This window comes from Neodiprion pinetum, chromosome 5 (genome assembly GCF_021155775.2).
Source record: "Neodiprion pinetum isolate iyNeoPine1 chromosome 5, iyNeoPine1.2, whole genome shotgun sequence".
Taxonomy (NCBI): domain Eukaryota; kingdom Metazoa; phylum Arthropoda; class Insecta; order Hymenoptera; family Diprionidae; genus Neodiprion; species Neodiprion pinetum.
Genome location: NC_060236.1, coordinates 15,155,996 through 15,169,131, shown reverse-complemented (window position 1 = coordinate 15,169,131; position 13,136 = coordinate 15,155,996). Strand labels below are relative to the sequence as shown.

Sequence of the window (13,136 nt, the reverse complement as noted above, 5' to 3'; positions counted from 1 at the left end):
GCGCAAATCCTCGACTCGAACGTAAAGTGGCTGATCAACTTGCCCTTTCCTGTAGCGAATTGCGGAAGTTACGGCATATCGTAGTCGCCTCAAGTTTTTGCGCAAATTATTACGTAGGATCACAGTACCAACCTTACGGTTGGTACAGAGATCCCGAAGTCGAGTTCCATAGACGCGGAGAACATGGTTGCGGCATTCAATTTTTTTGACAAGTGCTTCCGGTCCATACGGAAGCGCATCGATAAGTTTTCGGTGAACACTACTATCCCCATCCCCAATTAATTTATCGTATTTAATACCGTGCATTTCTACGCTACACTTAAAACCCTCGACGATAATGTCTGACTCCATCGCGGTACTAGAACCCGTCCAATTTTTCACACATTTATGTTCGCCTACAGATGCCTCGGTATCACCCCGCTTCCTATCACACGTTGAACAATATTTATTTCTTACCCCAATGAATAAAACTTTTCTGGTTTTGAATCCCACTATTACTGCTACACCTGATAGAGAGTCATATTTTGTCCTATACGATCTTTTTGCCCAAGACCCATCGGCGACAACCGCTATGCAAGGGTACCCGTCCTCGTCAACGTCACCCGCCTCACGGGCCAACCTAGCTTCTTCCCTACCTGCCTCTAGCATTTGCTCCCGTGAAATGTCGTGATACGTATCGCTAACTATCCTATGAAATTTTTTCCAAGTCTCTTTAGCCATACATGGCATATCTACCGATGCACTAATCTCTGCGAGTTGAGAAAAACCACCACCTGTGGACACTACACCGGATACTATAGCTGCATTGACGCTTGAGGAACCTGAACTAGAATTCTCTGACGTTATTGATTTGACTAAATTACACATACTACATTTGAAGGTGATGGTGGTAATGAATCCTGTCCGGCTTTCGGATATTGGACACATGTCTGCAAAAGTACAATCAAAAGGGGAGTGACGACCAATTTTTGTAATGCTATCTAAAAAATGCCTAATGTCTACTATTCTTCTCCCAGTCAACTCCAATGGGGGACTTGGTTCGGCCTTGGCATTACCGACTACAAGCAAATTTGAATTCATGTCTTCGACAACATTACTTTCGGTCGCAGGCTGGATACTCACGAAATCCTCCGCGGTGTTGTACTCAGTCGTCTCGTCGTCGTTTCTCGCGTACTGTATCGGAGATTCAGGCATTGTCTCCGAGCAAAACAAATCGGTATCCTGAAATTCGTCGGCAAGTACGACCTCATTAAACGGAGCAACATCTTCTGTTACCTCTTCCGCTGAAGTCATTACTTCGCGAACCATTTCTCCGTCGTTTTGTTGGCTCGCAGCAATTCTACACGTAAAAAAATTTGGCAATGCATGGACGCGAGAAAAAAATTTTAGCAATAAATTATAATGACCACAAATATAATCAGTAACCAAAATGACCAGGTCCCAGGAGACGGTGGATCGAAGAATGCCCAAATTTGCCGCGCAACGATAATTAGGGAATAGCAGATCAGGAATACTTTCACAGTATCACTGTTATATAATATATATATAGTAAATCTTATCGTCTTGTCATTTTTTTTTTTTTTTCATTTAGTGGCACTTGTCGGGTCTTTTTAAAACAAGCACAAGAAAATACAAGTCGAGCCATATCAATGTTGTAATGGCAATATCGAAATGGGCCCGCCAAGTATCACGCACTGCAATTTTTTTTTTCTTCTCAATTTCAATTTTGGTTTCAATTTTTTTTTTTTGTCATCATCAGTTATAGTATATCAAAATCATCATTGGTGTCTAAATAAATTATACTTGGCAGTAGTATCTGATTTGATAACAGTTTTGTGGGGTGGCTGTTTTGTAGGTAATGTATGCATGTATAATTACCCCAGAAGTACGTCAAGTTTATTTCTAAAAACAAAACGCGCGTATTTTAGTGGCCTAATACGTACGCGCCGTATTTACTTTGTATGGAAAATTCTGCCAGATACATTGTAATTTTACATCTCTAGATACCAGGTTCGATTCCTGGCTCTGTCGTTAATTTTTCGAAATCACCAGTTTTTCAAATTCATATCTCCCAACAATGAATTTTCTCGTAACTAATGATACTGCACATCCGCATATCATTTATTTAACCGCTTTGACCGTCTTGCGTGTGCTTCCCATCGGAAGCGTAAGATTCCAACATGTAAACATTAGACGGGGCCAAAAAAATTGACTATTTTTTTTTTTGAAAAATATATTGAGAATATCATTCAGTATGGCAAAAAAAAAATTTCATGAAATTTTAAGCCCTTAATATTAACTTTAAGAGGTCTATCATCGCTATTTTTGATTTTTAGTAATAATTTGATGTTTTACGTCAGAACTGTCGAAATATTGAAGTGAAAAAATGTATGTTCACTTATCCCTTTATAAAATTAAATTCCCTACAAAAAAGGTCTGATTATAGATTTTTGTCAGACAAGCCGTTTCCGAGTAATTAAGCTTAATAAATTGATATAATTTCTCGATTTGACTTTTTTAATTTGGAATTTCGTGACTAACGAATCAATGAATGTATAAAAAAGATCATGACAGATTCTTAAAGGAAATTGATTGTTCTACAAAAAAGATCTCTTAATATTTTTGCCTCAATTTAATTTTTCAAAAGTTATTCTCAATTAAAGTTAATATTAAGGGCTTAAAATTTCATGAAATTTTTTTTTTGCCATACTGAATGATATTCTCAATATATTTTTCAAAAAAAAAAAAATAGTTAATTTTTTTGGCCCAGTCTAGTAAACATTCATCTTCATACATTCTTAGATCGGGTGCTCAAGAAACGAAAACTTTCTATTTATTGTAATTTTACCTTGGATACTTGGGTAGTCACAATAAGTGATCAGAATATTCCTTATGATCGACAAAGTGTAAACACTAATGCAAATAGCCGAATAGTGATTTCGATCATTTAACCTGAACACGTAACAAATTGATGACACATTTTAGCGACTAATGCAAACCGGGCTAGTACCACACGTCACAACGCATTCTAGTTTATGTTTTCATACGTATAAAAAAACTTGAGAATGAATTTGTACTGCTATTATGAACAGCAATATCGGCTCTTGAAAGTACTTTCTTAGATCAAAGCCCTGCGATTGTTCGTACTCATGTGATTGAATCTCGAAGTCAGAGAGGGTGCGACATCAATCATATAAATAATTCAATTTACCTCATTTTTTCCCGAAATTTAGCCAAACTCTTTATGCCGGGTACTTTCTTCTTCTTCACAGACAGATTCCTTCTCTTCTTAGCCATCGCGGGAATAAATACTGACTCGAAATAATAAAAAACACGGTAGAAAAACACAAGCAAAAATAAAAGCGCGGAACACTATCCACGTGCCGAGCGATGAGGATTCGAACGAGGGGAATTGTAGTGGGGGGGTTTGAGTCTACTCTCTTCGCCTGTAATTCGCATGGTCGCCGGCCAACGCGGTCGTGGCGCTAGCAGCCGCCCGCCTTTGGCGCGAAAAATTTGCTGTTTTATGCTTCGTGATTTTCCTTCTCATTTCTTCATTTTTGAAGATAATTAGGTTCTTAGGGAGTCATTTTGAAGATAAAGAATGGATCTGTGTCGCCGTTTTCGCCGAATTTCGAAAAAAAATTCACTGTCCGCTGTGTCTCACTTCAAAGATAACGTACTTTCAAGTACGTTTTTCGCAAATCTGAGAGCGAAATCGAAAATTCGGCAAAAACGGCGACACAGATCTATTCTTTATCTTCAAAATGACCCCCTAAGAACCTAATTATCTTCAAAAATGAGGAAATGAGAAGGAAAATCGTGAGTCTCTGTTCGCGCGCGCTCGTCGAGGCATAGGCAACGCCCTTAAGAACATTTATGTAACCTTCCTCGTCCCGCATTTCGCTTGCTATTTTATCTACTGTTTACCATTAATGCTTGCATTTCGTAAAACATTTATATCAATAATATCAATATTGAAATCCTCCAACCTATTTCCCAAGGTTCGCTCTGTAGAGGAGGATCACCTACCAACCCACGTAAAAATAAATATAAACCCCTGCGGATAACTTAGAGGGTGAAGTCAGTCGCGTGCGAGACCGCTCCGCACGTGACAGTCGAACAGCGTTGCCAACCTGAAATGAGCCACGATCGTACGGAGGGGGCGGAATTATCGTACATTGGCAGAAAATTATCCTATAAACTATCGGTATTTTAAACGATAAAGCAAAATACATTTTCGATAGAGTTCGTGTCCTGACAAGGTTTTAAAAGTTAAATTAGTCTAGTATTTAGTCTGAACAGCTAGATGGGACTATGTTCCCAGTGCCATCTTCTGTATCTTTTCATATCTATTGTAAAAAAAAAAAAAAAAAATGAAATTCGTTGGCACTTTGCAATAAAATGGAGAAACAATAAATAAAGAACATTTTTTCCACACATTAGTAATATTTTTATTTATCGCAGTATCATTTTGTACTTTTTCACTACAATTAAATATTGCTTATGGTATTAATCTACCTTTGGTGCTGTAATCGACTCGTTCTACGGTATTACCTTGAAAAGTAGTGAACTACTTGTATGGACTAAAAAATGTTCATCGTACCTTTTATATTTTATCGTATAATTATCGTATATCGTACACGCGTTATCGTACATCGTACCCAGCTTTAAATTATCGTACGGTTGGCAACGCTGCAGTCGAATGGAACAAAGGCAGGAGCGAGACGACAGAATGGAGATACAAGAAATACCTAACGGGCAACCTATTTGACGCCCCGCTTGACACTCCGCTGGCACATTGTGTTGCCAAGGACCTCGAAATGAACGCTGGAATAGCCCTACAATTCAAACATGGATTCGGTTCCATAAATCAACTGAAAGAACAAAATCCCGAAGTACCAAGGCGACGCACTTACATTGCAATGGGGACAACGCTTGATATTCTATTTAATAAGTAAAAGAAAGAGCAGCGACAAACCAACGTACGACGACTTGAAAGATGCATTGAAAACCCTTTATCATAAATGCTCTATGCTCAGAGTTAACGAAATAGCAATGCCAAGAACAGGCTGCGGATTAGATCAACTAGATTGGAACACCTAAAGCAGGTGATTAAACGAGTATTTTCAAACGACTTTAAAATAAAAATGTACGATATCAAAAAAATGAAACACGCCACGACGCAATTATCAGAATTACCGCAATTCATAGGGAAGTCGTAATAACCTCTGATCATACGTTCATCCGTCAAAACGCGCCATTAAAATACATGCACATATATATGTATATACATCCATGACGAATCCAGATCTGACTACAAATATACCCTAACCGGGCAAGACCGTGGTCGTTGACTTTTCCTCCCTTAAATATAAAAATAGAACCAATGAATAGCAGCCCATGACTAAACTCCACCCATTCAAGTTCCACCCATCTCAAACCTGGACAGTTCTACGCGCAAAACTATATCTACCTATATAACCTAAAGGAAAATGGCCGCTCCAAAACGCCTCCGCGATCCGTCTACAATTATAACCACTTGAATACTAGGCCAATAACCCGCCTGGCTGAACATACGAAATCACCAACCGCAGGGAAATAAAAACGAAAGAAAAACCAAACAGATAAAATCATAATCCAAAAGGGAAAAAGCAATGTTCTTTATCACAATTTAAATTAAAGGATTCAGGGAGCAAGGGAACTAGTGAATTCGGGAATAGTTATAAAATATGAAACAGTATATATGCATTTATACAAAAGTTATAATGAAGATAATAAGCCTAACATAACAAATATTAACGAACCTAATAAAAATTAAATCTTCTTACAATAATTTCGATAAAAATATGATTATATACATATAACCATCACAAATAAAAATATTTGGTACCATAAGCATAAAACCAATTAACGAATCGAAACAACGAAGCAAATAAAAATAAACACGAGGATGTGGGAGAATTATGTAAACCACGGCAGTATATTATTTGGTATTGATAAAAAATTGATTGTCGAAATAGTAAAAAGAAAAGTGAGGTTTTTTTTTAAGAAGTTACTTGTCGTACGATATTGCTATCCCCCAATCTTGTTGATTACCAACTAAAAAATACGTTAAAAGAAAGCATTGATACATTATACACACAGTCGTCATTTAAAATGAAATCACACATTATCTAGCCGATACAAGATTATATAGTTCAAGAATGCAAAGGAAAGAAACTTAACGCTTGAGGAGAAAAGAAGAATAATTGAAATACATTATTAAGTTATTCAACTCCAAAAACAAAACACATAACGTACTGTAACGTGGCGTTTCAGAGTCGCCCGTCACAAGGGCACACAACCGTTATTATTTTTAGTTTACGCGTCCTCAGCAGGGTACTCCAACCGAACTCGATACAAAATAGGCAATAACTACTTTTAACTAATTCTTTTTTGTAAATTCTTTATTTCGCGTTTCGGCGCAAGCTAATAAGGTACTTGGACGACAACGATCCCGACCAACGAGGGACCACTAGCTACCGTTTGCAGCTCTCGACGACTTCGCCTACCGACGGTCTAATCAGACTATACTGGCTACCTTGGTGCACCTTTATATACACCTGGGGTAGCATCCACCCGAACCTTCCGTATCGCCTCGACTGCCGGTGAACAGGGAGATAAAAATCCTCCCGGCGGCCGAGGGCACCGTTTCTCGAAGAGGAACCAGCCGCCAGCTCTATCGGATGCCGTAAGGATGGCGTGAAGGGCAGACCGTAGCCTGCCATCCTCCGACTTACCGGCCTGGTGCCGGACCGACCCCAAACCACTACGTTCAGGTTGATAAAGCCATCGTTCCGAGGATCGACGCTGCCTTCCTATCGGCAAGGACTAATTGTGTGGGTCGTGGTCCACGGTTTGGCCAACCGTCTGACTGCACGACCTCAGGTACAGGCAGCTAGCTACTGTCTGTGCAAAAAGCCGGTGGAGGTGAACAATGAGGCGTCACTCTCCACTCGGTAACTTTGGCCGAGAGGCACCCTGTGTATGCCTCTGTCAAAGAAGTCCCCGATGATAGGCAACCTGGACCGTAAACCGAAGCAGCTACAAAATCGTACGAGTTGGTGTCAACGACGAAATCGCGAGCAGCACATTACGCCACACCTAGCGGTAATTTTGGAAAACGTATGACCACGGAGTAACCAATATTCGCCACAGGGGGATGGCCTATTTGCGGTGGGGGTCAACCAACCAATCAAAGAAGAAGAATCACCCCACGACAACCGCGAGATCGGCGAGCCGAACTACGACCTCCTATTCTACGCTTGACCTGCTGAGCGACAGCTTTGTTTTCCGCATCCTTCCGATTATTCTCTCGATTTAAGCTACCGATCCTTCTTCCTTTCATTCTACCGTTATTGTATCTACCGTTTTTCCATACTCTCTATCGTTGCACTACCGTTAACTTCTTCCTGTAAATTCAAGTCCTTTCCTTCCTTTCTACTTTCGTTTTATTATTCTAAGTTTGATTTAAATTAGAGTCAGTTTGTGTGCCTGACGTTAGTGTTGCCCAAATTCAGTCTTGGTCTTGCAGTCTTGGTCTTGTTCTTGCGTTTTTGCAAGACCAAGACCAAGAACAAGACCGCGTATTTTTAGCAAGACCAAGACCAAGACTGACCGTGCAAGACTTGAGCAAGAACAAGACATAGCCTGCAAGACTCTTGCGTCTTGCAGCTAGGACTTAGCGCTATTTCACTGAGTAGTTAGGTGTAACAGTTCGGTGTATAGGTAGGTACGCTTAGAAATTCTATGAGACGCAAAAAACTGTATCAAAGAATAGGTATGAAAAACTGGACCTATCTATTAAAATCAAACTGAGTGCATGCATAGTTATGTTTTAACCATCGGCACTTTGATAATGCGGCTTCAAAGGTTTTGTACTTACTTCTCAAAGAAATTTGCCGCTTTTCGGAAGTACATGGTTACGATACACGCGCCGGCGGCTTCTTTTGAAATCTAAAACAATCGTTGCCGCCACGCCGAAATCATAACATTTGACACTATTTGATTGCCGCCATAGGGCGTAGGCGTAGGTATACTCGTGCAAAATAATTTCGAATTTTAAGAGTACCTACAGGTGTTCCAAAGAATAAATAAGTTTCAGAGTGCTTAGAATGAAAATGAATACATTATACTGATCACGCAAGTAGTATTATGATTGGGATAAAATGGTAAGGATAGGTAGTAGATGTCAAATTAATTCATTCTAGTAAGTATATATTATAATATTGATTACTTATATGGTTTTAAACTAATTACTTAGGTACTATTATTGTACATTTAGTCATTATATTTCTTAAGTTTTTACAAGAAAAAATAGCAAAAAAGTGTTCAAATATCACCCCGCACCCGTTTAATAAATATTGTAGCCACTTTTAAATATACTTGAAACGTGTAAAAAAATTCTACAAAACTAATAAAATAATATAAAAAGCGTAGGTACTTACCTACTAATAAAATAAAAAGCCTGCGATAAGAGTTTTGTATTACTTACCAGCCCGAATATCTCTGAGAGAGATGATGAGAGTAAGTATTTACTAGCTGTGCCCGCGACTTCGTCCACGAGGAATAGTAACTTTGGAGGTATAGTGACGTTCAGGACTTATTTATTTATTTTAAAACTTCTGTCATCAAACATACAAACGAACTCTTCAGCTTTATAATATTAGTATAGATGTACGCCAAAACATTCACTTATATGTAAAGAATAGTGATTTTCACTAATTCTTTATATATATTTTATTCACGCGTCGCGTCTGTACAAGTAGGTAATATTTAGTGTGTGTTTGTACGCCGCACGCGGCATTATTTGATTTTCGGCGGCATCCTTTTCATAGAGCCGGGACGTGGCGAGGCGGCGCGGTAGAAAGCAAGGAAACGTACTATAAATAAAGGAATTATTTTAATTCCAGTCATTTCCAATTGAGCTGTGCTTCGAGTCTAACTTAATAATTGTTTTTACTAATTCTTGTTGTTTTCTAAAAACGTATCACGTGTACAATTTAATATGAGTGACGAAGATTCAAATTATTCGAGTCCGAGTAACGAGAGTTTGAGTCACAGATCTAAAAGACCCAAAAGCAAATTTGAAGAGTTTTTCGAAATAATTCATGCATCCCAAACTGCCTTCTGTAAATTGTGCCAACATAAAAAGATTGAAATAAAAATGAAAAACAGAAACACTTCAGGCTTAAGGAAACATCTAATATCTTTCCACAAAAAGGAATCAGAAATATTTCTTCCTGTTAAACCAAAATTAAGTGGAGATATCACAAGCTTTTTAGTAACCGCTGGAAGAAGTGGACAGGTAAGAATATTTTTTTAACTCTGCATAGCTATTCATGCGATACTTTCAAAAACGCCATTAACTTACGTAAGTATTTTTGAGTTAGTGGTGTTTTCATCTAGGGGTGCGACATATTAAGTATGTAATTATCGTCTTAAATATTTTTTATAAACACCCATATTTTCATTTAATCGGCCAGTAACAACTAAGTACTTTATTTTGGTAAATTACAGTACAGTGCAACCTTAATATAACAAATATCAATTTAACGATTTTCTCGATTTAACAACAACATACCTCCTCCTCTTATATGCTCAAACCTTGTATGTTTTAAATAATAACACAAGATTTATTGTTTTGTTTCAGTCGGAAAACAGCAGTGACAACATCACGACAGCTACAGTTGATTGGGTGGTGAAAAAATATCTTCCCTTCTCATTTTTCGATGACGAAGCTACACAAGTATATTTTCGACGTATTTGCCCTAATATGGTGTTTCCTAAAAGGTCTACACTTAGAAGGAAAGTCAAAGAGCGATTTGAAGAGCTCCAATTGAATCTCAAGGAACGACTTCAACAATTATCATCTAAAATGTCTTTTACCATTGATGGGTGGACGTCAATTGCTGGTAGGAGTTACTACGGGGTTACTATTCATTATATAGACAACGAATGGAAGTATCAATCTGTAGTTCTTGATTTTATACCATCACGCGGTCGACATACTGGGGAAGATATTGCAACGATTTTCCATGAATGTTTATTGGAATATGGCATAATTGATAAAATACAAGGTATCACGGTCGACAACGCAACTGCAAATACCAAATTTATGTATGAACTGGGCAAACAGCTGCCGCCACACTTTGATTCAGACAATCAACATTTCCGGTGCTTTGCTCACATTTTAAACCTTGGTGTACAAGATTTATTAAAGACCTTAGCATTACACTGTGAGTCTGACACTAACGCGCAAGATCAGCAGTACGAAGACTATGCAGACGAAACTGAGGATGAGGAAGATGAAGAATCTGCACCAAATATTGCTGACTCGCGTACATCTGTAACAAAGTTACGCAGTGTTTCCAGTAAAATAAAAAGAAGTGAGATAGTGAAGAAGAAGTTTCAGTCTGCTTGTGAAGCAGCTGGCGTGCCATCAAATCTAAATGCCATTCTTGACTGTCCAACGAGATGGAATTCCACACATGATATGATTGGATTTGGTTTAAAAGTGAGAGCGGGCATTGACATATTGTGCAGTTCTGTCACCGAATTAAATGATTTTCAAATCACAGCTAATGAATGGCAGGTACTCGAAAAATTACATAAATTTCTAATAAACTTTAAACTTTTAAGTACAAAACTTGGTGGAGACAAATATGTTACATTACCGCTAGTCATTGTATCATTCAATCTTTTGCTAGATAAAATTGAATCTATGGTAAAACAGTTAGATGAGAAACCTAATCGATCTGAAGTGGATGAAAGGCTCATTCTAGCTTTCCAAGCAGCTCGAGACAAAATGCTTAAACATTACAAAAAGAGCAACTGGATTTATTGTACTTCTTTAATTTTAGACCCAAGGCATAAGGCTCAGACTTTTGACCTGACAATGTGGGGGAAGCAACTTAAAACAGAAAGTCTGCGCAAGTTCAATGAACTTTATGAAGAATATAAAAATCTACACTCACTGAACAAATCTCTGGAATTACCAGAAAAAGAAAATAAAGTATGTGATGAAGATGAAGACGTAATAGACTTTGATAAACTCTATGAATGTCCCTCGACGTCATCTGGATCTTGTCTTCAAGGCTTAGTGATAGACGAGTTGGAGGAGTACCTGAGAAAACCAAGAACTGCCAGCTCGGAAGACATTTTAGATTGGTGGAGGACGCATGAGACAGAGTATCCGATTTTATCGAAAATGGCCCGTGATTTTCTCTCAATACCTGCAACTTCAGTACCTGCTGAGAGGTTATTTTCTAAAGCATCATTAGTAATTAGAAAACATAGAAATAGGTTAAATGATGAGTCAGCCAGATGGTTACTTTGTATTAATTGTTGGTCAAAAAAATTGATATAAAGTATCATAACCTAATGATAAAGCTGTTGATTAGTGTTGTATTTTATTTTTTGTTCAAATAAATGATAAATCGTAAAACTCTTTTATTAAATTTCTTATAAGTTGAGGGTTCAATCTCTTTTTAGACAGATAAGTATTGTTCTTTAAAATACAGTCAAGTTATTGTAATTAATTTGTTTTTTTACATGTTTTAGCAAATGTAAGCTTATAAATCATAAATGTTTATTAAGAAACAGTTACTTCCATGGAAAACGACATATAGGTCAGTTAATTTTTCGAATTTCTTATTAAATCTTCAGTTATTTGTTAATCTGCTTGATCTTTACTATGGCTATGTTAATTCAAGCTCACAATGTTCCAATTCTAATACGTTTTTTTGAAGATTTAAAGTAAACTTTAATAAATAGTAATAGACTAATAGGTAATTGCAAGACTTGCAAGACTCTTGCTGCAAGACCAAGACCAAGACCAAGACTGGGAGCGCAAGACCAAGACCAAGACCAAGACCAGGTGTATTGGCGCAAGACCAAGACCAAGACTGGCTAAGTCTCGTCTTGTTCTTGCATTTGGGCAACACTACCTGACGTCAACAGCCAAGGTAAGGCTTCTGCCTTTGAAGTGTATCGTTACGAATTTGCTCATAAATTCTATTCTTTCTTATGGTATTTATCGACTTTGTGTGAATCATGGTCCACGGCTTAAAGTTGCAGTAAGCCGCCGTGTGGCTGCATGATTTCGGTCATTAATATTATATTTATTGTTTCTTGGTTGCATCGTGTGATGCCAGTTTTGTGTGAATCATGGTCCACGGCCTAGAGTTGCAGTAAGCCGCCGTGTGACTGCATGATTTCAGTAATTTATTATTTTCGTATCTGAGCGACCTCGTAACTGCCGAATAATTATTTCCCTTGTATTTATGATTTTTCTGATTATTTGTGAATCTCTATTAGCCTGCTTCTGTACTTTCTATCGTATTTTGAGCCCTATTGGCTTTATATTTCGTTTCATACTCTTTTGTAATAGTAGTGTGCTTCATATTTTATTTCTTTTATTGCTTATTATATTTTTATTTATTTTTGTGCCTATTGTATCATATATCGAGTTCCTTGGAGTACAACCGAGCGTAGCATCAGCCCCTAGATATTACCGCACTTTCTCTTTATTGCTATTGGCAATTTTATATTATTTTTGCCTGTTATTTATTTCTCTGTATTTTGTTAAATTAAGTTCTGCGAATTATTCTTTTGTACTGCGGTGTATTTAGTGTATTTCTTTATTTTGTAAACTCTCCGAAATTCTCACTCTCTCATAATTTTGTATTTTGTATTCTCTCAAAAGTTATGTTAAGGAATTCAGTATTTAATTCCTCAAGTCCGTAATAATTGTAAATTATCGAATCTACCGTTTATGAATAATTCTACCGTAGGCTATCTAGTCGATCGTTTGCCGACTTTGTAAATTGTTAATGAATGTCAATCTCTCGTACTGGTTATAATTTATGGTTAATTCGTCGTATTATCTACCAGACTATCGTTACGTTGGTTTCTACCGATCGCAGTAAAGTTCTCTCGTTTCTAATTGACAGAATAATAATTTTCGTAGCGTCATTTACAACTTGGGTAAGATCACGTCGCCCAGTGACGTGTAGTTTTAAGTAAATTCTTGCATTATATCGCATCTCCCGACCTACGTTCATTTTTCTCTGTTAACTACCGTCTCTCGTTTT

General features: G+C 37.6%; 1 protein-coding gene across 1 annotated transcript; it reads left to right on the top strand.

The window, feature by feature from the left end:
- Positions 1–9,698: 9,698 nt before the first annotated feature.
- Positions 9,699–11,427, top strand: LOC138190981 (uncharacterized). Its single transcript, XM_069136151.1, has 2 exons — positions 9,699–10,636; positions 10,905–11,427. Exons 1-2 carry the CDS (start codon positions 9,818–9,820, stop codon positions 10,935–10,937), a joined length of 852 nt encoding a protein of 283 aa, XP_068992252.1. The 5' UTR covers positions 9,699–9,817; the 3' UTR covers positions 10,938–11,427.
- The last annotated feature ends 1,709 nt before the right edge of the window (positions 11,428–13,136 follow it).

Coding starts and splice junctions, on each gene's coding strand:
- LOC138190981 (XM_069136151.1), top strand. CDS start 9,818: ATGGTGTTTCCTAAAAGGTCTACACTTAGAAGGAAAGTCAAAGAGCGA. Junction 10,637..10,904: donor TCACAGCTAATGAATGGCAG/GTACTCGAAAAA, acceptor CTTTAATTTTAG/ACCCAAGGCATAAGGCTCAG.